Source organism: Balaenoptera physalus, assembly GCF_965194825.1.
Source record: "Balaenoptera physalus genome assembly, chromosome: 3".
In the NCBI taxonomy this organism is placed as follows: domain Eukaryota; kingdom Metazoa; phylum Chordata; class Mammalia; order Artiodactyla; family Balaenopteridae; genus Balaenoptera; species Balaenoptera physalus.
The window spans coordinates 94,308,618-94,333,824 of record NC_138890.1 but is presented as its reverse complement, the minus strand read 5'-3'; the positions used below and the strand labels follow the sequence as shown (position 1 = coordinate 94,333,824).

At 37.1% G+C, this 25,207-nt stretch overlaps 1 protein-coding gene and 1 long non-coding RNA gene across 10 annotated transcripts in view; one reads left to right on the top strand and one right to left on the bottom strand.

The window, feature by feature from the left end:
* PAM (peptidylglycine alpha-amidating monooxygenase) overlaps nt 1-25,207 on the top strand; it is a 283,154-nt gene that overhangs the window by 156,531 nt on the left and 101,416 nt on the right. For all 9 annotated transcript variants that reach the window (XM_082458073.1, XM_082458071.1, XM_082458072.1 and 6 more), the window contains 2 exons: nt 9,603-9,660; nt 21,688-21,775. In XM_082458073.1, the coding sequence (XP_082314199.1) occupies nt 9,603-9,660; nt 21,688-21,775 (146 nt within the window). The remainder of the gene's footprint in view (nt 1-9,602; nt 9,661-21,687; nt 21,776-25,207) is intronic.
* Nucleotides 1-25,207, bottom strand: part of LOC309659044 — a 464,689-nt gene that overhangs the window by 357,832 nt on the left and 81,650 nt on the right. The window lies entirely within an intron of this gene.

Here is a 25,207-nt window from a genome sequence, read left to right as displayed (position 1 = left end):
TGGTTCATTTTAAACTTTAAGAGAATAGAATACAACTCAATCAGTAAATGAGCTGACAGACCCATTCAAGTCTAGAGCTTCTCTTCCACAATGCTGTTTTGTCCCCAAATCAAATGTGGCCAGTTAGCAAGAAATATGATGTCTGGGGGTAGTGATTGTGGAGGCTTTTTTGTTCGACAGCATCTCCAGCCAGGTTGGATAGAGTCAGTTTCCAATCATCTGTGCTAAAGGAGAGAAACATGGGTGGAGCAGTTAATGTTAGCAGAAGGTTCAGAAAATTGACTGCTTTCATATTAAGGGAAACTTATGAAAAGCATAAACCACTGGCTTAAGCTTGGGGAAGGTGAGTGGTGTAGGTCAACAGCAACCCCTGTTCAGAACAGTAGTTTCCCCTCACGTAACTCCCCCTGTAACCAGGAAGCCAAGGAAGAACCTGCCATTGTCACCACCTGTTGTGCATAGGCGATTAATTATAGACCATTATTAATATGCTCCTTCTTGTTTCCTCTTAAATGAAAGTGTGTGAGAGCTCTAAGACAGATGTTCCCTCACCACAATATTTTTTCCTTCATCATTTGCTTGCACAGATTTGTAATTCCCAAAGAAAAGCTCTTGCCAGGAAAGTAGCTTTCATTTGAACTACTTGGCATTGAGAATCTTGTCATCATCAGCCCAGTGTGATTATAGTTTAAAAATGCAAATGGGATTCTGGGATGAATCAACTGAAGGATAAAATTCATATGAAAAAGTGATGCTGTATAAAACCCTAATTAGGTGACATCTATAATACAGGTTTCAGTTCAGCCTTTCTTAAACTGTGAGTTTATTGCCAGCAAAAGAGGAAGGTACATGCAAAATTCAACAAATATTTATAGAGCTTCCAGTATGTGCCAGATATTGTTCTAAATGCTTAGGATGATAGCAGACATTATTACAACAAGATTACTTTGTAGGTTGGGATAAACATCCGAAAAGTTGGTGAGGATGGAGTGTAGTTTAATGGTAAGGAACAGAGTAGAGCATTTTGGAAAACACTCTCTTTTTTAGTCAGTTGGGAATGTTTTAATATAAGATCTGATTATTCTGCCAGAGCCTAATAAATATAAGTAGGCAACATATCTTTTATTTATATGGTAAGAGAAAGACAATAGGAAAAGGAAAATTAGAACAGACTACATCCAAAAGTGGCAGTTTAAGGAATTTTATCTGTAATTAAGTGTCTTTAAATTCTGGTGTAAGAGAGGTAGATTTTTTAAACCTGAATTTTTCACTGCAAAAAATCGTGCATGCTTTGGTATAGTTTTCTTTTGCCCTAGCTTCCTTTTATTCTAGGAAAATGTTGAAAGTACAAACACCACTGAATCAGTATAAACTTACTATGCATGTATTAAAATTATTTTGGGAAATAGCAATTTGATTCTGTTATCTATCTGGATCAGTTAAAAGAAAACTTTGAAAAGTAATTTTCCAAATGCTTCCTCCCTCCAATAACCAAAATTCTTGTCAAAGAGATCTGATCCCTTTCTGTACTTTTCTCTTGTTGGTCTGGCAGTACTACTGTCAGTCCCTGAGATTTCCTCTCCTTCTTTGCAGAATTCAAGTTATTTGAACCCTAAGTGGTACTGTGTGAAAATGTAGGGCTTGATGGATCCTTTGTGGTTTGTCTAGATCAGATTTAAACTGTGCATGGTCTGGGTTAGGAGAAAGGTTACTACCTACTTTTTGGGCAACTAACTACTCTAAGGCACAAAGTCACTATTGCCACCATGAGATGGTTGCCCTGCTTTGCCTATTTAACAAAGGATGACTGAGAAAAGTTACCAGAGACCTAATACACAATACAACATTTCTATGGGTTATGGCCTATTTACAGAGAACAACCAACTTGCAAATAGCCACAGATATAAGCAAAAGGGCCACATTCAGGTAAAACTGGGTTGTGTTGTCTGTTTCTACATCTATTTGTGTCACCACATTGTATAGTCTCCTTAAGAAAGGTAGTCTGCAGGGACTCTTTAAGCCTGAACAATAAAAGGGCAGTGAGGATATTATCCAGCCAGGATCTAATCATAGTGCTCAATACTAGAATCTGAATGGTACCTCTGGTTTCCCAAAACAAAAACTACTGGTTTTATGTGAACAGTTTTCATGTGTAATAGTATATAGATAGTTTTGTCTGTCCATATAAATTTAAATAAGGAGTCAGTTTTATTAACTACTTGTTCCATAGAATCCACTGCATCTCTGTCTCACAAATGACTAAATCAAAATAAAGAACACTCTTTTCTTAAATAATGTAAGCAAAGTGTTACTGAACACTATTGTCTACATGAGAACTCGGTTTAAAATGGGTAATAGGGCTTCCCTGGTGGCGCAGTGGTTAAGAATCTGCCTGCCAATGCAGGGGACACGGGTTCGAGCCCTGGTCTGGGAAGATCCCACATGCCGCGGAGCAACTAGGCCCGTGAGCCACAACTACTGAGCCTGCGCGTCTGGAGCCTGTGCTCCGCAACAAGAGAGGCCGCGATAGTGAGAGGCCCGCGCACTGCGCTGAAGAGTGGCCCCGGCTTGCCGCAACTGGAGAAGGCCCTCGCACAGAAACGGAGACCCAACACAGCAAAAATAAATAAATAAATTTTTTTTTTTTAAAAAAAAGGGTAATAATAGAATATAATAGGAGTTCTTTAGTAATAAGTGAGTTTTTTTCATTTTTACCACACTATCTTCTTTTGTCAGGAAAATGTGCTTTTCTTGGATAGTTTCCAGTAGGCAGCAGTAAAGAGGTATCAACAATATCATATCCCTCTTAATTCAGATTTGGCTGATGTGCCATAAGAGATAGCAAGGAGAGACATGGCTATGTAGATTCACATTATTTCTCCCTTTGTGTACATCTGAGCCTTATGTTAGCAGTTTGAATCTGCAGTATTTTACAAACAGTCGCCTGGCACCAAGCTCAGATACGGTGTTCTTCCCACAGAGAGAAAAAGAAGATTCATGATGATGATATATGGAAAATTGTGAAAGGTTGCACTGGCAGTTTAGGTTGAATTATAGAAGCATCCTTTCTAGGACAGTGTGTTCAAATGAAGAACCTATTATAATGGGCAATTAGGTGCTGTATTTGTGTCTTCAGAATGTTAGAGAGTGTTAGAGAGAAACATTGATCTGAATTATGTGTACGTTTTCAAATTGCTTTACCTTGAAGAAACAAAATGATGACCAAATTAAATAGCTGTGGCTCTAGTCTGGTTCACTGCAGTTTGTCAACAAGCTGTCATGAAATGTTCTCAGGTGCCCTTGAAAATTTAGAGGACTTGGACTAAAACTTCTTGTTAAATTTTATGCCTTTGATTCCTTTATTTATCTCATTAATCAAATAAACAATTAACATTGTGTTTAAGAACTGACATTTTCTTTTCAAATATTAGAGAGATTTGAAAAACAACCTTTTAATAGCTATCTTTCTATAGTGGAAAGAGAACTGCTTTAGTGAACTGGGTTCAAATTCCATTTCATCAGTTTTGAGAATTTTTTTTTTTAATCACAAGTTACTTACCTTCTTGAACTTCAGTTTTTCCATCTTTAAAGTAGTGTCTGTAATACCTACCTGGTGATGTTACCATGATAAATAATTATGATGAGAAGCTTCTAGAATGAAGTTAGAAGGCACAGTAAATGTTCTTCCTTTTACAGGGTATCATATGCTAAGTACCGATCGTATGTTTAAATCAGTTGAATTTTTTTGGATTGTTGAATGATAGAGGTTGTGGGATCATATTTACCTAATCAGGATATTGTTAAATAGTGTTCTTGGTGTTCATCCTGAAAAAAAGAAAAACACAGTCGGTCATTTATATCAGTGATGTAATGATTTTATTACTTTGAGAGATGTATTGTTCCAATTTTCTTAATGTTGTTGCCTCACAAGGGTTTGCTTTAAAAAAAAAAAAAGTTTCTCATCAAAGAGTTGGTTGTAGGTAACTGTGTGATTACATGTTAGTATAGTCTTAAATTCTTAAACTGACTGCTGCTTACAGTATGGAATTGAAAGTACTGTCCATTCTTGGTGACCTGCTATAGAAATTAACCTGTACTGATAAAACAGTTTATTGTAATCACCTAAATAATCTTTTTCTCCCCATGATGTAATGAGCTTAAAATAGTTTGGCAAAGGCATTGTCTACTCCATTCTTGAACAAGTTACATATCTTATTAAAAAAAAGTTATTCATTTACTTATGAAGAGTCTTAAATTTTATTTAAAATATAGGACTTAGTCTCATAATTAAAAAAACAGAGGTATGAAGGTTGAAAGACTCGCCAGAATCAGTTTAACTGGATTAAAACTTAACGGCAAGAAAGTGGCAAGAAAGATACGTAATTATTTCTAATCATCTGGAAGGCATAAACTTGACTTTTTTTTTTTTTTTTACATCTTTATTGGAGTATAATTGCTTTACAATGTTGTGGTAGTTTCTGCTGTACAACAAAGTGAATCAGCTATATGTATACATATATCCCCATATCCCCTCCCTCTTGAGCTTCCCTCCCACCCTCCCTATTCCACCCCTCTAGATCGTCACAAAGCATCGACTTGATCTCCCTGTGCTATGCAGCAACTTCCCACTAGCTGTCTGTTTTACGTTTGGTAGTGTATATGTCAACGCTACTCTCTCACTTCGTCCCAGCTTCCCCTTCCCCCTCTGTGTCCTCAAGTCCGTTCTCTATGTCTGCGTAGAAAAGTCTGCGTCTTTATTCCTGCCCAGCCACTAGGTTCATCAGTGCTGTTTTTTTTAGATTCCATATATGTGTGTTAGCATACGGTATTTGTTTTTCTCTTTCTGACTTACTTCAGTCTGTATGACAGACTCTAGGTCCATCCACCTCATTACAAATAGCTCAATTTCGTTTCTTTTTATGGCTGAGTAATATTCCATTGTATATATGTGCCTCGTCTTCTTTATCCACTCATCTGTTGATGGACACTTAGGTTGCTTCCAAGTCCTGGCTATTGTAAATAGAGCTGCAATAAACATTGTGGTACATGACCCTTTTTGAATTATGGTTTTCTCAGGGTATATGCCCAGTAGTGGGATTGCTGGGTCATATGGTAGTTCTATTTTTAGTTTTTTAAGGAACCTCCATACTGTCCTCCATAGTGGCTGTATCAATTTACATTCCCACCAACAGTGCAAGAGTGTTCCCTTTTCTCCACACCCTCTCCAGCATTTATTGTTTGTAGATTTTTTGATGATGGCCATTCTGACCGGTGTGAGGTGATACCTCATTGTAGTTTTGATTTGCATTTCTCTAATGATTAGTGATGTTGAGCATCCTTTCATGTGTTTGTTGGCAATCTGTATGTCTTCTTTGGAGAAATGTCTATTTAGGTCTTCTGCCCATTTTTGGACTGGTTGTTTTCTTGATATTGAGCTGCATGAGCTGCTCGTATATTTTGGGGATTAATCCTTTGTCAGTTGCTTCGTTTGCAAAGTATTTTCTCCCATTCTGAGGGTTGTCTTTTCATCTTGTTTATGGTTTCCTTTGCTGTGCAAAAGCTTTTCAGTTTCATTAGGTCCCATTTGTTTATTTTTTAAACTTGAAGATTTTTAATCCTAGTTCTGACACTAACTACTTGGCCTTAGATGGATCAGTAACCTTTCCGTGAAAGTTTGCATTTCTATAAAACAGTTGCAGTGCCTGTTAGACCTACTCACAGCATAATTGTGAGAAGAAAATGAAGTAACACAAAAGTGTGCTTACTTCTACTCAGCCCGCTTAAGGAAGGCAGACCTTGGAGATTTGGCTTTTCCCATCGAACCATGTAAATGACCTTAGGAACATATCTTCTTTCCAAAGAACTTGAGCTTTCAACTTAATTCTAGAAACCAAACTATGGTACCAGAATACTTGAGAACAAAATCACTGATACCTTTTATAGTTGCAGAGAAAGAATAAATTACTTTTTGCTATACTTTGTTCTATTGCACTGTGGTCTTCAGAGCTTTCAGCTGAAGGCTAATTGTTGATCTGATACACACTGTATTTTTTAATGTGCTCATTTTTTAAAAAGAAGAGTTTTACCTTATTTTTTTCTAACAGAATTATTCTTTATCTTGAAAATGGGGCATAGGTAAAATCCTAAATCAGAGTATGATGGTGCATGGTAGACCACTGATGCAATGTCTAATATAGACTCTCCGAAAATAATTTTGTAGGATACTCTTTATTCTGTGGAGGATCTATGTCATCTCTTCTCTTTTCTTTTAAACTGGCTTTAACAGAATAGGACAGAAACATTTGAAATCTGAACACATTCTTATTATTAGAGAAGTTATAAGCCAAGAAATATAAATCTATAGAAGAAAGACATTCCCAAGTTGTTCTGCCATTTAAAATTATTCAGCTGATGATAAGAGCAAGAATTATAATACGGTTCTGATCAATTCTGAGTACAAAAAGTAGTTTTCTTTATTCTGTATATGTAACCATTATTGTGCTTAGTTTTTTTTTAATCAAAAGAACAAACTTGCTGAATTTGGCGTACCTATTTATGCCCATAACTTCTCTATTCCAAAAACAACTTGAGGTGGCTTATAATAAAATCAAAGATAAAATAAAACCCCAAAATTATAAGTACAAATTTAAAAGAACTTGTTTGGTTTGCATTTCATTGCAACCTTTGGCTCCTTTGGATCATTTCTTGTTTTAAATATATGCTTAGCTACTTTAAATTTACTTTTGCTTCATATTTGCTTCTAAGTCATTAATTGTTCATATTGCTTTGAATGATCTGTGATGCATTAGGCAGACTGCCTGTGTTCAGATCCCAGCTCCTACACTTGTTAGTGCAGGTGGTCACTAGTTAAAGTGGGAAGGACAGATTTTTTTCAATAAAAACTATTGCAAATAAGGAAGGAGCTCCAGCATGAACTGAATTCAACTTTGCTGGAAAAAAAAGCAGGAGACCTTATTTTAAAGGCTGAGCTGTGCTAAGAGAAAGGCACCGAGGGGGATTGGAGGGGTTAGTCCATGTGACGAGGCCATCTGGGTTTGTTGATTGGCACTTATCCAGAGGAAAAGCAAACTTCTCCTATCTTTATGACAGGAGGCAGTGATGTAAGTTAGAGCAGGACATCCATTGGCTGCGAACTATCTCCTTGATGTGAGAAGACAGTTCTGGATAGAAGATTTACAACTCAAAGAGGCAGATAAAAGATTTACAATTGCCAGCTTTCTAAAGTAACTGCACTAAGATGGGTTCAGAAGCCTATCTGCCTATTACCAGGTTTTGGCCAGAATGAATAGTAAAGCTACTTAATCTTGGTGTGCCTCAGTTTCCTCATCTATAAAATGGGGATAATAATAGTACCTGCGTCATGGGAATGTGTTTTAAGGATTAAAGGAGTTAATACATGTAAAGCACTTAGAGCAGTGCTTACACATAGTAAGCTTTCAACAAATGCTAATTTTTACTCTTACTGTCTTTAAAGGAGTTAATAATAGTATCTATGGATACTGTTGGGTCTATATTGGATTTTTTTGTTATTAAATGATACAATACATATATAACATTGAGAACCATGGCTGGCTCATAATAAGAATTCAATAACTGTTGGCTAGAAGTAGTATTAGTAGCAGCAGCAGCTATAGTCTGCCACTAAATATCTTTCAGTCCCGAATTACTCATAGCTCAGGATGTTCAACTAAGGGAATCTTGAATTTCTTATTTCTGTTAGAACAGAGTAGGTCTGTTTTATAACGTTAGTAATTCAGAGGTTGGAAAAATATTTATGAGCAATCTTGTACATGATGGTAAGATCTTTAAGCAGTATTTTGCCAATATATTTCCAAACCCAATATATTGGGTTTTGGATACAGAGGTCACATCTCCAGCATTTATGTGGCTTAACCTTCTTGCTGTGCAACCTTCAACATTTCCCAGCCTGTTTCCTCCTTATCAAAATACGAGTGAATCTAAATAATTATAAAGCCTTTTAAGAAATGAAACAGTTTGTTGCAGTAGAAGAAATGGTACATATAAAAGCAGTAATAAAGACTGAATCATACTTCTATAATTTTTTAAATTTTAAGATACTTCTTTGATGTGTATTTGAATCTCCTTGCTTCCCAGCCAACACAGAAATGAAAAAAGAAGTACAAATTTCACAATTTTTGGTGCTGACCAGTAGGTTTAGAGAAACCCAGATTATCTCTATCCACGTTTGTGGAGTCTCTTGATTCCACCACTGTGCAGTAATAATCCATGAAGTATGAATTATTAAATGAGTTCAGTCTCTATTTGTGTTGGGTATATTATAAACCATAGCACATACTTCACTACATATGGATTTCCATTAAGGAAGTGGAATACATAGATCAACAGATGCCCATTCTCCTTAATTTGCAATTTTTATCACTAAAAATTCTTGATGTTAGTATATTTGATAGTAGAAAATGGCAATTTAGGTAAGAGACTAGTAACTGGAAAAGAAAGAATAACGAGTTAATGTTGATTTCTTCAATGCACTACATAAAAATTTTAAAGTAAGGGAAAACAGGGACTTCCTTGGGGGTCCAGTGGTTAAGACTTCGCTTTCCAGTGTAAGGGGTGTGGGTTCGGTCGTGGTTGGGGAGCTAAGTTCCTACATGCCTCAGGGCTCAGGGCCGAAAAACCAAAATATAAAACAGAAGCAATACTGTAACAAATTCAATAAAGACTTTAAAAAAAAATGGTCCACATCAAAAAAAGATCTTTAAAAAAAATAAAGGGAGAACAACCAAATATAATATATTTTAAAACCAACTTTTATTCATTGTATCTTTTTTTAAATTAATTTATTTTTTTGGCTGCGTTACGTCTTCATTGCTGCGCTTGGGCTTTCTCTAGTCGTGGTGAGTGGGGGCTACCCTTCATTGCAGTGCGCTGGCTTCTCATTGCGGTGGCTTCTCTTGTTGCGGAGCACGGGCTCTAGGTGCGCAGGCTTCAGTAGTTATGGCACACGGGCTCAATAGTTGTGGCTCGCTGGCTCTAGAGCCAGTAGTTGTGGTGCATGGGCTTAGTTGTTCCGTGGCATGTGAGATCTTCCCGGACCAGGGATAGAATCCGTGTCCCCTGCATTGGCAGGCGGATTCTTAACCACTGCGCCACCAGGGAAGTCCCCATTGTATCTTTTTAATTAATATTTTGGGAAGTTGTAAAGTGATTCAAGAAATTAAATATTTAATTATGCAAATGATAAAGATGATCAAAACTAACTCCTACCATTTTAAAGTCAAATGCATTGAATTGTTTTACTTTATATAGAAGCATTTAAAATGTTGCCTTTTAACTGTGACAGTACTAGAAATATTACTCATGATAATTGGTTTTATAAATAGGATTTGACGTCGTTTAGGAAAGAATCATAGAAAAATGTTTAGGGAACCTAAGTTCTAGGCTTAGCCCTTCCATTAACCTGGCACCCAGCATTTGGCAGACAACTTCACCTCTCTGGACCAGTAGTTCTTTTTCAGTCATAGAGCCCATGCTTTTACGAGTTATTTCTTCTTTACTAGCAGCAGTTTAATTCATATTTTGTATCTTTCTTTCTTTAATAGTCTGATACGTACTTCTGCATGTCAATGCATTTGCCAATGGATGAGGAAGCCTTCGTGAGTAAGTATTAATTGGATGGTGTGGAGGGGTGGGCAGTTGAAGGAAGGGCAGCTATTGGAAATCAGTGAAAGGTTCTCTTTGATGGTTATGAGCATATTAATCTTTTCCTGTCAGTTTCTAAAAATGCATTTATAATGCCTAATGCAGAAACAAACCAGTGAGCCACTGAGAGACAAGATTACAAACTGTATCTGGAGAGACTTATGAGTAATAGTAGTTAAGGAGTTGCATGCAGATGTTGATGGCTCCCAATGCCATGTGGTCCCATTTGTAGAGTATTGGCTTTCTGTCTGTGGCTGGATGCTTAATTCCGCTCCACTCAACAGAGTCTATATACCTGCTGGTTCATGCTATAAATCGACTGCACTCAGAATCAACATTGGGGAATGTAAGATTTTACCTGTCAGACAAGTAGATGGATAGGAAGGAATGAAAGTAGGAGTGAATGAGAGAAGGAAAGAAGGGAAAGAGAGGGGGAGGGAGGGAGGACAGAAGGAACCTCAGTCCTGTTGTCTATATTATAGAATAAGAGTGCTCTTAAATGACAGCTCCTTCCCCAGCTGAGCCTTTAAATCAGGTAGAAAATGTGACAAAGCACCATCTGTTTTCATCTAGGTGGTTTTAATTTAAACATCCCTTATGACAGACATTTAACTGTTTAGGGAAGACATGTGATTGGCAAATTATTCATGGATTTGCCCCTGTCCCTTGTTTTTCTGCTTTGAGACGTTGATTTTGGAGAGAAAGTGATGGTAATGAGAGTTGTACTTTGTTCCCTTGAAACTAATCTTCAAGTGGGCTGTCTGAAATGGCTATTATATGAATTGTAAAATGTGTACAGTAGCCTTGGGGCCATCTGAGGATGAACTTTCATGAGGTGTTCCCCACAGGAAAATACATTATAGATCTTCAAAGCCAGAACAATGTGCATCTATTTTTTTCACACACTTTGGTGGCAATCGCAACAGAAAATACAACCTGTATCAACACTCTAAACAAAATTTGCTCCATAGTTAACTCCTAAAAATAAGTCAGACCTTGGGAAGTTGAACATTGCCTGAGTGATGTTCCTTTGTGTAACAATTGAACATTACCAGGAAAAAAGTTAGGAAGTATGGTGCTTCCAGATCCTGAACTTTAACTTTAAAGGGAGAAAAATAATTTAAGTTCCTAATTGTCGTGCTTTGAGTAACACCAAAAGTGATTTAGGATATAAATTCATAATTAAAATATTAACAGTAAAGCTTTCCTCAATTTCATGTCCACATATTCGATAGCTTAGGAGAAAATAATGTTTACTAATAAAAAGGAACTGTACCTGAAGTTTTTCTTTACTAATTTTATATTTTCTTTGTCCAAGTTCAGGAGTAGACTTTCTTCCTCCTGTTTTTGAAGAGAAGGCCCCTCTACACACCTGTATAAATATGGTAGTCGTGTTGTATTACAGGTCTCACATTAATAGGTTACTGGCTTGTTTCTGGAGGTAGTGGTAGTAAATGATTTCAGAGCTGGTGACTCTAAGGCCTATAAATATATATCCTGGAATGTGTTATTGCTCTCCTAATATAAATGTGTTTACTTTCACATAACTTAAAATTGAAAGTACAAGTCAATATATTCAGTCAAGAAAAATATTCACAGGAAACACATAAAGGGCTACATTACAACCAGGTGTTAAACATTTGTCCATTTTTCTTAGGCAACTCTCATCTAAGATTAAACTGTTTCCAGTTCTAGGATCCTTAAAGGATCTTATAAGAATTATAACTATTTTCAGTATTTCTTCTATACTTTATTGCTGGGAGGATTGCATGAATACTAAACATTTTGTCACCTGTTCAAAACAAGATTATTTCACCTTCGGTGTTAGTCCTTTAATATACTACCCCCAGGAGATTTGTGGTTACCGTTGTTTACATAATTCAACAACCACAGAAGTTTAGGTGTAGGCAAAATAGAACTGGAAAATTGAAAACCAAAGAGAAGTACCAACAATGATTTATATAAGGGAATAAGTAAGGAAAAATTTGCATGTATAATCTCATTAATTCTTAGGACAGCCCTGTAGGTTGTCCTATTTTATATAGAGAAACAGAGACAGGAACATCTGTGTCTGTGATTTAATCAGGTGCTAGGGCAATAGTTTGTCCTATTATAGGAATGCTTGTTCCTATAATCAGCCCACCACCAGCCATCGTTTACTGAGGACTTGCCAGACACTAAGATACTGAAAACTAAGCGTATTTAAGCCATTTTAGAGAAAAAGAAACAGAAGGTCAGAGAGGTTAAGAAGCTTTTACTATATATGTGCTCCCTACATGTATGCCATTTAAATCATAACAGATTTAGGTGTGGGGATAGTGATACAGGGGATAAAGGGAAGAAGTTATCAAATGGATAGAAGGAGCTGAAATACAGCAATCACACATCTCTGTCTTCCTCACATTAAAAACAATTATTCTTTCATTCCCTTACCTTCATTCCCTACTGGGAACACTCTGGTCAGTTCTGCCAAAAAGTAAAATAAACCTCAAACCATCTTACGAAATAAAACCCAATACACATGATGATTTAAACATTTGCAGAAGGCAAAGGGCTTGGATATACAGGTTATATGTTGGGAGGGTGATTATACATAGCTTATCCCAATTCCCAAAGTGAAAGTTTTAGTTGTTGGGTAACCAAGGCTTTTCCATGAATGAAATTTTGGCTTTTTTGTGTGTTGTCTGAAATTCTGGGGCTCAGGGTGCCTTATCATAAGATTAAATATGGTTAAAAATGAAGACTTGTAAACACCTATAAAACTTTGTTCATTTTTTTTAAGACACTTATCATTTTATACCTTCTGTCTTCATTATCTGTGCCCTTAAAATTTTCGAATGCCAGCAGGATATGTGCTACAGGATATGGTAGGGACTCAGTAATTGCTTGCTTATACATGAGTGGACCCTAAAAAAGTGTTTTGTTTGGCCATTTTATAAGGCAACATATTGAATAGTAGACAATTTACTCTTTTGAATTAAATTATACTCATTTGAATATAACGGAATAATTGTTTTTTAAGAAAGGCACTTGTTCATAAATTCAGCAAACTTAAAAAAATTTTTTTAATAGATATTTACTGGAGTATAATTGCTTCACAGTACTGTGTTAGTTTCTGTTGTACAACAAAGTAAACCAGCTATACATTTACATATATCCCCATATCCCCTCCCTCTTGTGTCTCCCTCCCACCCTCCCTATCCCACCCCTCTAGGTGGTCACAAAGCACCAAGCTGATCTCTCTGTGCTATGCAGCTGCTTCCCACTAGCTGTTTCACATTTGGTAGTGTGTATATGTCAATGCTACTCTCACTTCGCCCCAGCTTCCCCCCCACCGCCCCGTGTCCTCAAGTCCATTCTCTACATCTACGTCTTTATTCTTGCCCTGCCACTAGGTTCATCAGTACCATTTTTTTCTTTTCTTTTTTTTTTTCTTAGATTCCATATATATGTGTTAGCATACGGTATTTGCTTTTCTCTTTCTGACTTACTTCACTCTGTATGACAGACTCTAGGTCCATCCACCTCACTACAAATAACTCAATTTCGTTTCTTTTTATGGCTGAGTAATATTCCACTGTATATGTGTGCCACATCTTCTTTATCCATTCATCTGTTGATGGACATTTAGGTTGCTTCCATGGCCTGGCTATTGTAAATAGTTTAGCAAACTTTTAAAATTCTGCCGTGTGCCAGTTATTGGGCTAGGCAGTGGAGATGTAGTATGATACAAATTCAAGGAAATCACAGCCTGGCAGAATTCTAGAAGACAAGAATACAAATGTTACAACATATAAAAAGGACTTTCTTCTTTTGCTTTTCAAATTTCTGAAGAAAATTACAAAAAGACTGCTTATTAGGACTAAAACAACCTCTCTTGGTGGTGGTAAAAGCCAAAATTGCATTTGAGTAATTTATAATTTTTACACTTGTGTGACTAATTATGTAACTCATTTAAATAAATATATTTCTTAATTTTGAGAAGATACCATCACAATTATCATGGAATTTCATGTGCGTATGCCTGTAATATATACATATAAGCCTGTCCAGCATGTTTGATGTGTTTATATGTTAGCATTGAATTATTAAATATGAATTAAAGTAGGTGTTTGAGAAAAAACTATAATGAAGATAAGTATAATTTTCATATTCTGAACAAAATTATAGCTTTCCCTAGAGCACTGCTTTTGTTTGTTGTTTTAATAAAGAACCACAGAACTGGAATGGGTGAGGGTATGATAAAATCTACATTTGACCACTGAACTGTGTTGCTGTCTAAAAGGTGTTTTATAGACACTCAGAAGGATTGGCTGTGACAGCAGCCCACTCAGCCAAGAAATTTGACTGTCATCTTCATCCACTTGCTTTCCCTCACATGGATGACCAGTAAATAAATGTGTCTTTTCCTTAGTGAATGATGGCAGGTCCCTATCTATCAAATTGCACTATACAAATCAGATAGAAGCATTGAATTTAGAAATAGATGAAAATTAATCTAATGATTCATTGCTTTTCATTTTCTTGAACTTCTCTGTTGAATGTGAAACAATTCCTACTGCAGAATTGTACAGTTAGACTTGAATATTTCCAAATGTGACCTGTCTTAAACAAAGCACATGTTAAGGTGATGTTGGGATACTTCAGAAACTACAGAAGCAATCTGATTTTGATCATGCTTATGGGTCAGCTACATAACATGACTGTAAAGACCAAGGTCTGGCAGGGTTCAGTGCTCATTTATCCACATTTTACGGCTTTGACAGCAGTAAATAGAATGGGGTGTGTGTGTGTTTGTGTGTGTGAGTCCCCATCCCAATACAATCATTCTGTCACCTTTCTGCTTCCAATTAATTGACTGCATATACGTTCCCTTCTCTCTTCACCTAGGATTTTCTCCAACATGAATAATTTAGTCTCTGACTTCCACATGGCCGTTGGGTACCTCCCAGCAGCCACACTCGGAGGCTATTCTAGTTTCTTAGTGAAAGCTACTTGGAGAGAGCTGAACTAGCACCAATAAGATACACTGTACTGGAGGTCTCTGATGAGTGGCTAAAACCTCATTTGCTTGGTCATAATCAATAAGGAGAAGCTGTTGCTATACACTCTGTCTCAGCATATTTCTTAAATGTCCTCTATCCTTTGGTCACCCAAATACCCACATTTTCAACATGACAACCCCCCCCAAGCCCCCAGAGTTTTGTCAGGTAATAAAAAAGAGAAGAGGGGTAGGAACCATTTCATTACATTTTATGAAGCTGAGACTTAGGAATGTCTTCAATTCAATGCATCTAGAGGTCACCAAAAACTAACTGACATGTTGACAAAGCTGTTTTAATACAGTAATGTCAAAATGCCACCCCTCCCCACTCCCCAGAAAATGGCCAAAAGCCATTTTTGTGTGTGTGAGTATATGCAGTCAAAAACCCCCCAGAAAGCCCGGGGTTGGATCAGGTTTGATGTGTAAAACGTCCTTCAGTGTCTAGGGGTTCTTGGCATTTTGACAGTCATTCTGAAGTATCCATTTCAGCTATTTCAGTGGGGACAGTTTCAGTGGCCAACTCTCAAAAGACCAGTGTGAACTGTTTTAGTCAGAGAAAATTTCATGAGAGAGATGGCAGTGTTTGATCTGGGTCTGGGAAGACGGTCTATTTGGATCTGCAGAAGGAGGAGAATATTCCAGCTGCCAACCATATGAGCACGGAAGGAGCGTACTGGGCACACGCGTGAGCCTGGCCACTTGCTGGCTGCATGGCCATGGGCGGTTGTTACTCAGGCTCCTCTGTTTGAGGGGGAAAGGACCAGACTCATAGGGTTGCTGTGAGCAGTAAATGAGCCATGCACAGGGCAAGCCCTCAGTAAACGTTAGTGGTTATGGTTGCTAGGTGAGAAGGGCAGCCAGTGAGAGCCCAGAGTGTATGTTAGAGGTTGTCTTGTTGGAAATGTAGCGGAATCGGAGACTGCTGCGATATTCTGGAAAGGCAAGAGGGGAATGTGGATTTGATTCTGTGGGAAATTAATAGGGGGATATTACAGAGATGACATTACAAAAACAGGGCTTAATGAAGCTTATGCTATTTTATCTTGCATAGTCTGGCTGGTAAAGTCTATTTATTGACTGTTTAGTTGGTTCTGACATATACCAGAAAGTTCCATTTTAAAAGGTATTTCATCTAGAAGTTTAATTCTTTTTGTGCTGAAATTCCTTTATTCAGCGGTAAGGATTATTTCACTTGAAATTTGTGTTCAATTTATAGCCTTGCTTGGGTGTCTTATTTCTTGGTTAATTTGGCAACAGCAGCTTAAAGTCCTCATAAACCACGTTAAGGATTCTTTCTGAATTGTATATCATTGTCCAAGCTAGCGAGAGCTAACGACAACTTTTCTATTAAACTTTCTGATTAAAAATGTTCAAGCAGAGTTCTTTATTTTAGTGTAGAATTGCTTTATGGTTTGCAGAAAGCCGGCAGAAGGTAATATAATATGCCATTGCTGTGGGTTTTCAACATGCAGCCAAATGGACTCCGCTGCTGTGAGCTTTACATTTGTCTGAACTTTTCTTGCCCAACTGCAAGATTGTGAACATTAAGGTTGATCATAGCCTACGCTTAAATTGCAATTTAGAGCATTATCTTCAGTTCCTATGAATGGTTTCTGAAGTATAATCTTTATTTTTTGGAAATAAAGAAATATTTATGGGAGTGATGTTAAGATTGGGGAACTGATAATTTTTTAAAAATTATGACAACTCTTTTACATTATTGTTCCTTGAACCTTACACCTCTCTATTTTCTCAATATTGAAAATGGCTTGAAAGCACTAGGATTATTAGAAAACGTACTCTATCACAGACATGAACATACCAGAGGTTCCATTTGTATGCTTGCTTCAGACCTCAGCCCTAAAACGATTTTAGGTGATACAGCTAAAACTGCCTGACGTAATGTACAGTTCCAATGATCTCTTTTAATAAAACAATTCTAAAGGATCAACTAATTTTTGCCTTCAGAAACATTTATAAATTCGTTTTAAAAGAAACCTTGTTTTTACTGTTTACTCTGTACATTTAAAAGAGCTATACAACCTAAATTAATTAAGTTGAGTAAACTCTGATATGCTCACGTAATAGAATATATTCAGCCACTGCCACTGAAAATGTTGACTGTTGTCAGAATCACCTCTGATTCACCTTTGAAATTTTGCGAAGACACACTTGCCTGGAACAACTTTTGGAGATTCAAATAAGATATTGATGGGGGAAGGGGCAGGACTGATCTAGGATTGACCCTGAGCACTTGTATTTTTAACAAACTCCATAGGATAATTCTAATGCACAGCACTAGCTGAAAAGTATCATTGACAAAAAATGTTTAATAACATGTAAAAATATCCACAGTATATGAAATAAGCTGTTTACTGTGTGTAATATGATTCCACTAAGAAGAAAAAAGAAATAAAGTTAACAGTTTTCTCTGATGATATATATAGGTAACAATTCAGGAGTGCCTAAATTTTGGAGATTCAAACTTGCATTTGCAAGTCAGTTCTTTTTTATTCGATAGGTTAATTATCCATGGTCTGTAGTATTTCTTTACTGCCTTCCTTTGGCTAAAAAGGGTGTTCCTCCCATTTCCAGTGGTATTTTGGGGTTGGTTATATGTGTACATAGATATCTCCTAAATTGCATATTCCTACACTTGACTATGTGAGTTCTTTGAAATATTTCCACATCCTAGGTCTGGCAGATACATCAAAATTTGACATGCAGACCTGGATATCCACTTGGAAGGGAAAAATGGAGAGAAAGCCAAGTGCTAAATGAAATTCTCTCCCAGGTCACATTTTTAGAAAATTTTATGGCCCTGATTGTAGTCTGATGTTAGCTAAAAGAGGCCATAAATCCTGAACAAGCTCATGCAGTTAGAACAAATTTTGCTTAGAACTCCAGAAAATAGACCTAGTTATCTCTCTGCTCAATATGTCAACCACACATGTACTTTCAAGTCTTTCATTTCAGATGACATTATTCTTCGAGAAATCCTCCAACCTATGCACTTGCAGTATTGTCACATTTCCTTTAATTAATGTGCTTGAGTCACTATTTCTGGAGTCTTAGTCCTTCAAAAGTATTTGGTTCCCAGGACTCACTCGCACTTACTTGCCTATAAAATTTTCCCTGGTCTTATCCATCAGGCCATCTGAACTGCTAACACCCATTGAGGCTGAAGAACCATTTCCACTTAAGCAACTGCCATCTTATTATTGAGTTAGAAGAGTCAGTGGCACGTTTAATCTTATTGGATATAGTACACCCTTGCATTCTCGCAAGGCTGTGGTTTTTGCCTGTTTGTCACCATCCCAAGGCTGCCTTTGTTTATTCTGCCTGTCAGAATCGCACACTTAAATGCAGTTGTTTTCATTATTATCCTCTAGCTCCCTTCCCCTTGGATCCTTTATTTCTTTTGGTGTATGATGGGAGAAAAAGAAAGAAGGGGGAATTTAAGATGTGATTTTTAAATATTTTTCCATATTATATTTTGTGTAATGTTGAAATCTCTAGCATAGTTATCTGTGTATCCTGTGCTCAGTGGACATTATTCTTATTCCCTAGGGGTGGGGTCTTATTTTGCAAAGGCAGGAATAATAAGTAGGAGTGGTACAAACCCAGGAAATGGACCTGTCAGCCTAATCTTTTCCCAGTTGACCTCTGCCCACTATTGGCAGCAGGCCCTTCAGTGAAATTGTCCAAGTCCTGCTTTATCTTTGCTCTATTTTATGGCATCTACTGTTTGGTTTAGATTTACATTTTGATATGACATTTCTTTTGCTGGACGTGTTTTTCATTTCAACTTGCAATGAATTTTACTTTCAGTTACAATTATATGAATAGTTTGATACTATACTCTTTCTTTAGGAGATGAAAAAGATGGTTAGTTGTTTGTTTTTACTCTATACCAATAATTTACTTGGCATTTAAATTAGATCTTGAGTTTCTGGAGGAATGTATGAGTCAGTGAGAATAAGTTTTTATGAGAGGGAACTTTGAGAGATTTTCTTTTACTACCACACTTAAAGATATTGATTTCTTTCTCACTATAGAAACTAAATTAAACACATGTCTACTAAGAGTTCACTGTGGAACAAATAAGTGGTTCTTAAAATAGTATGTCAGAAGAAGAAAAAAAAATCAGAAAATGGCTAGAGAAGTTATACTTTGAATAATGTTTGCCCTCTACAAAGGACAATGAGAAGATCCTCTTGCATAAGCAGGAGCCCAAGCAAAACTTTTGGCTTTCCTTCCTAGTGAAAAGCCACAGAGACTGTATGTTGTTGTCTTCATGATCTATTCTTCTCCCAATAGGTCTCTTCTCTGTCCTTACCTGAATCTTTTGCTTAATATTTGACTTTTTAAATTTAATGGTAGCCCACTCTTCTTTCAAAAAGGTTTTTGCTTTGTTTCACAACAGTACACACACTGCATTAATATTAAAAAAAAAAAAAAAGAAAAAAGAACCCAAAACACTGTTCTCCTACACAGACCCTGACAGCTCAGGGCTTTCCCTAAAACTGTCCTGAGCCTTAGCTGTGGTTCCTACTATCACCTTTGGTGCTTTTGTTTACCCTCATGCCTTCAGGGTTCAATTTTTGAGTGATTCCCAAATATGTAATTCTCTGATCTCTTCCTTGAATAAGAGTTACGGAATTCCAATCTTCTGCTGGATCATTACACCTGGATTTTTAGCTGACACCTCGAACTCACATTGTTTTTCATCCAACAGTTTAATTCTGGATAAAATGCACGTGGCCATGTTGATTTATTACCAAAATTCCCAGAATGATTCAATCATGGGAAACCTATTAATATAATCCACCCATAATCAAAGAATCTAAGGGGGATGGGAACCCTACGATCATCTACATAGGTTCTGAAAAAGCAGAGGAGCCAGCCTCTCACTTGACAGTCCCTCATAGACTGGCATAGGGATATATATTTAAAAAAAAAAAAGAAAAGAAAGAGTGGGAGGTAGATTTAATCGGACCAAAAAGTTATAGACATCCATAGAATGATAGAAGCCATTTGATAAAAATGAATATAAGGGGCTTCCCTGGTGGCTCAGTGGTTGAGAATCTGCCTGCTAATGCAGGGGACACGGGTTCGAGACCTGGTCTGGGAAGATCCCACATGCCGCGGAGCAACTGGGCCCGTGAGCCACAACTACTGAGCCTGCGCGTCTGGAGCCTGTGCTCCGCAACAAGAGAGGCCGCGACAGTGAGAGGCCCGCGCACCGCGATGAAGAGTGGCCCCGGCTCGCCGCAACTAGAGAAAGCCCTCGCACAGAAACGAAGACCCAACACAGCCAAAATAAATAAATTAATTAATTAATTAATTTTAAAAAAATGAATATAAGATAGCAAATTGCATCACATACCAAAATAAATGTAAAGTGAGTAAAAGACAAAGGCTAGGTACTCCCACCTCTGGGCCTTTTCAATTTGCCTCCTTAGAAGAATGATCCCCTGGGAGGGTTCTGGAAGGCGGGAAAGAAATCCCGCACTCAACTTGAGAGCGAGCCTATGGAGGTAGAATCCCTCTTCCATTTCTTTTGTAACAAATTTAGGCTTGGTAATGATATGATTTTCTATGATTTGGGAACTATTGTAATTTCTAATTGTTTCTTTCCTTCCAAAGTGTCTTCTTCAGTTTCCTAGGCTTACTATATTCTTTGGTAACAGAAAACGAAGCCTCAAGTTATATCAAGTCCATTTTCCAGCTAACCTCTGTTTGTTGGTTGTTTAAATAGCAGTGTGAAAATCTCAAGATGTGATTTTTAGGCTTTAAATTCTTATTTTCAGTGCAGTAAATGAAAGGCTTTTTATTTTCCATGGAAGTTGGGAGTCAAGATGGCTCACAGTAGGCACCTTGTGTTTTCTGATCAGCCACACTATGCAAGCCATGGTGCTATAGTTTGATGTAGAACATCTTCTATTTTATAAATACATATGTCTCAGATACATATTTCAGCAATAAAAGGTGTTTTATTAATTTTATCAAATAGACAAAAAGAGCTAAAAGATGCAGTTTTGCACACACCCAAGACTCAAGATCATTTTAGACTATTTAACATTTTTATGTGTAAAGGTGACTTGAAAACTGCCCGGTTGGGCAGCATTTTGAATGTGGACAAAAGGGGATGAGCCACACCCAAACCAGGAAAGAAAGCTCATGCTCGGTATTGATCATACTAAATGATATAACTTATCCCTGATTTTTCTTTGTTCTACCTCTGAACTGACTTTCGTTTATTTTAATGTCTTTCAACCACTATTATTAGGACAAAAAGAGAAATGACAATGTGTAAGTTTCAGTTTCCCTTTAACAAGTGCACAGTACTCATCCAGGACATTTTTCTTCTTGTGTATTTTTGTAAAGATACATTTTCCACTTTTCTTTTCTTTTCTAGTAACTTGTTTCTCCATATCACAATCCAGTGGCTGCTGTTATTTTAAGATGGTAATAAATTTGTGTTCTGAATCCTTTTGCTTATGTTTTGACCACTCACTGTGGCTTCTGTTTCAGTGCAATGTTGTGCAGTATTGTATGGTGCTCAGAACTCTGCCGAATTCTGGAAGGAAATATATGGTGAATACGTAGCCTGGAGCTTTCATGTTATACCCACACAATGCTCTCATCACTTTAAAAGGGGGCTTTCATTAATGTGTGTGTGTGGGTATATCTGTAGTTTCAGCCTATTATTTTCTCTTCTGTTATATAATAGTTTATTATCCTACTAAATTAAATTATCAAATCATGTTCATCTTAAGGAATAAGATAATTTATACAACCAGCGCATCCTGTCATAAGAGCATCAAAATATCTTTGTTATACAGCTACTTGAAATGTTGAATGCTGGGGTCTCTTGTGACACTTGTGCACAGAAGTATAACTTGTATTGACGATCATGTATCATTTTCTCTTAACAGTTGACTTCAAACCCCGTGCCAGCATGGATACTGTCCATCATATGCTACTTTTTGGATGCAATATGCCAGCGTCCACCGAAAATTACTGGTAAGGGATGGGTTCATAGTACAAAGGGGTGAGAAAATGTGTTTTTTATAAGTACAAAGTGCATCTCTGCAGGTATTTTACAACTGATTAATAAATAGGCAGAACATTTCTTTTTTAGAAAACAATATTGTTCTTTTGCATCACATAGTTATCATGGGTTGATTATCACAGTTATTTAGTCTGCTATGGAACACAACCATCAGTCTTTGTCACTGACTTTATAAATATACGTCTGTTGTCATAGATAGTGTGTCAAGGTGGAGACAGCTTGTGAAGAAAGATTGAAATTGAGATAATGGATACTCTGATGTTTATTTCTTTAAGTTCATGATTCAACCCAAAGAGCACCACGGATCTGTTCACTGAGTACTCTTTTATCCCGGACATTGTGCTAGGTGATCTGTATATCCCATTTAAAATGAAAATTAAAATTTAGCCTAACGTCTTTGCAAAGATGGTATGATTGTCCCCACTTTACAGGCAAGGAGTCTGAAGCTCAAAGATTCAGTGACTTGCTCAAGGTAACAAGCTGGTTGGTGTCACACCAGGATTGAACCCTGGGTTGTTTGATTCCAAATCTAAAGTTATTTCTCTTTTACCACAGTGCCTCCCATTTATTCAAGTAACAGTTGCAGTTTTAGAATTTAATCACTGCAGTGAATCTTAATATCATGTCTTGAACCATCAATAAACATCTATTAAATGCCTGTTATATGCCAGAACTGCAGCAGGTGCTGTGGGATGTTCTAGGATAAATAATTTTCTACCCCCCAGAAGCTTACAGCATAATTATGGCTTGAGATCTTCCCTTTCATTTTATTCTTTGGTAGTTCGTGAAGATCAGTGATCTTTGAAAACAGCCGTGTGTTTTAAGCCTCATCTTTTGCACCTGTAGGCAGAATCACTGTTACATATTTAACAATCCAGAATGACTGGTGTGTCCTGCTTTGCACTGGAAAGGGATCTGTTCTGTGGTCCTGCCCCTGCATAATCATGTAGACTGATAGACCTTTCTCTGTGCATCCTAATATTCATCAGGCTGATTCGAGGCATGCAGCGACTGCTTTCTAGTCATTTTTATAATAAACAATTGTAATATGTATTTGGAAGTGTTAAAAGCACAGGGCAATTAGTGGAAATCTCCATGGACCAAGTACCATCAAAGCATTTGTTAATAGGCTTAAGTTATTTGATGAAAGGGGCGTATCACATGGGAACCCAGCTCACATGACTGGGTTTATATAAAAATGGAGTCAGCAAATCACAGTTAATACCCTTTGATATCAACATTCCTGTTTTTGCTCTTCAGTAAATTTTTGTAAATAAAACCCTGGCATTAAAAGATTATTCTGTGACAGCCTTTTCTGAATCTTATTCAGCAAATCACACATTTTGGTCTTTATGTTTTAAAAATATTTCTTGTGAAATTAGCAATATTTACCTTTGAACTAGAATTAGTGAAAATGGCTAGAGGGAATGTAAGCTTTTAAAACCTGCTTTAGCAGATTCTCTTGGTTCAAGAGAATGAGTGAAAAAATAAAACATCACTTAAATGTTATTATGGCCCTAATTGTTAAGAAAAATTATATAAAATGAACTAAGCGTAGTTCACCGTTCTCATGTTAAGGGAATATCAGAGCAAACACATTATGTTGCCTCCTTTAAAATATTAATATTCTTAATATACTATTTTGAAATTAAGTTTGTAAAATATATTTCCAAAAGACTTACAGGTTGGGGAAAGAGAGAATTCAAAGAGAAATGTGAGAGTGAAAACAGCAATTTTGAGTAAAATAATTGCTACACGTATTTTTTTTGCTAAAATTACTACTTGAAAGACAGCATTATAGAGTGAACGTGTAGCTAACTGTCTAGATTCCATGGGTAAATTATTTATCCCATGTGGGCTGGCCTTGATTTTTTCATTTTAGCAAGGGACTAGCACTAGATCATTTATAGAACTCCTCTGTGCTCTAAAATTCCATAATTCTATGAATATAAATTGCATACAAATGCTGAGTCAGATTGGAAAGACATCTTTATTAGGAGTTGGAGACATGAGTAAGTTGCACTTGTTAATACCTCACCTCAAGCAGACAGGCCACTGTGTTTTGCCATTGAGTTGCATCACTGAATAATTAGAATTCTTAATGACATTATACCCATGTCATTTTGTTTATTTTTTAAATTATTTTATTTATTTTCTTTATTTTTTTTCTGGCTGCGTCAGGTCTTAGTTGTGGTACGTGGGATCTTTGTTGAGGCATGCAGGATCTTTCGTTGTGGTGCGGGCTCTTCATTGTGGCGTGTTGGCTTCTCTCTGGTTGTGGCACGTGGATTTTCTCTCTCTAGTTGTGACGTGTGGGTTCCAGGGTGCGTGGGCTCTGTAGTTTGCAGCACACGGGCTCTCTCGTTGAGGGGTGAGAGCTCAGTAGTTGTGGCGCAGGGCTTAATTGCCCTGCGGCATGTGGGATCTTAGTTCCCCGACCAGGGATCAAAACCACGTCCCCTGCATTGGAAGGCGGGTTCTTTACCGCTGGCCACCAGGGAAGTCCCTATACCCATGTCATTTCAAATGGATTTTTAAAATCTGCCTTGCAGCACATATTCCCTGTTAATCTATAGAGTAGTTATAATCGACTTTATAACCGTACACCAAGGACAATAAGCTTTTGAGCTTTTAACCAGCTCAAAGTGTTCATCTAACATTTAAAAGTAGGGTCTTTTCACTACATATATAGGATCTGTTCAATATGCAAACTAGTAAATGTACATTAAGTAAAACTGTTCCAGTGACCTGGCTTTCACAATCCAGCCTTATTCTCCATTTAAAAATGGGATAGGCTTCTTATCCCCCAATATTTGGCAAAATCCATGCCTCTTTAAAGCATTAGAGCTCACAGCATATTTCATGGGCTGAACTTTTCAGTTGCTTCACAGAAGCATCCTCTACTCCCTGCCCCCGATGCCACTCAGGCTCAGCCCTGGAGACAGTCAGCGGATGTTTTCCAACTGCTTAGCCTCTTATCCTCCCACCTGAATTATAACAAAAATCTATCAGTGTCAAAAGCCTTGCATTATTTTTCTGCATTGAGTCATGGACTTTATCACACTCATTCTGTAGTTGCAAATCTATTCTTCAGTTGCTCCAAGATATAGACAGTACTTAAATGAAGATTCCCAGACTTTCACATATATTTTTGGTTATGATACCAGTAGTGGCTTTTGATGTGTAAGAATATCAAGAAATCATTCATACCCTAAGGAAATCATTTTGAGAATACAAAGCTGTTTTAGTGAAAGAAGATAAAGCAAAGAGGATATTTTAACACCATGATGCGAATAAAAATTCACATTTTAAGGCAAGACAAGAAAAATTTAAACATAAATTTTTTCTCTGCCCTTTGGCCTCCTCCCTCCCCTCTAGTGTGC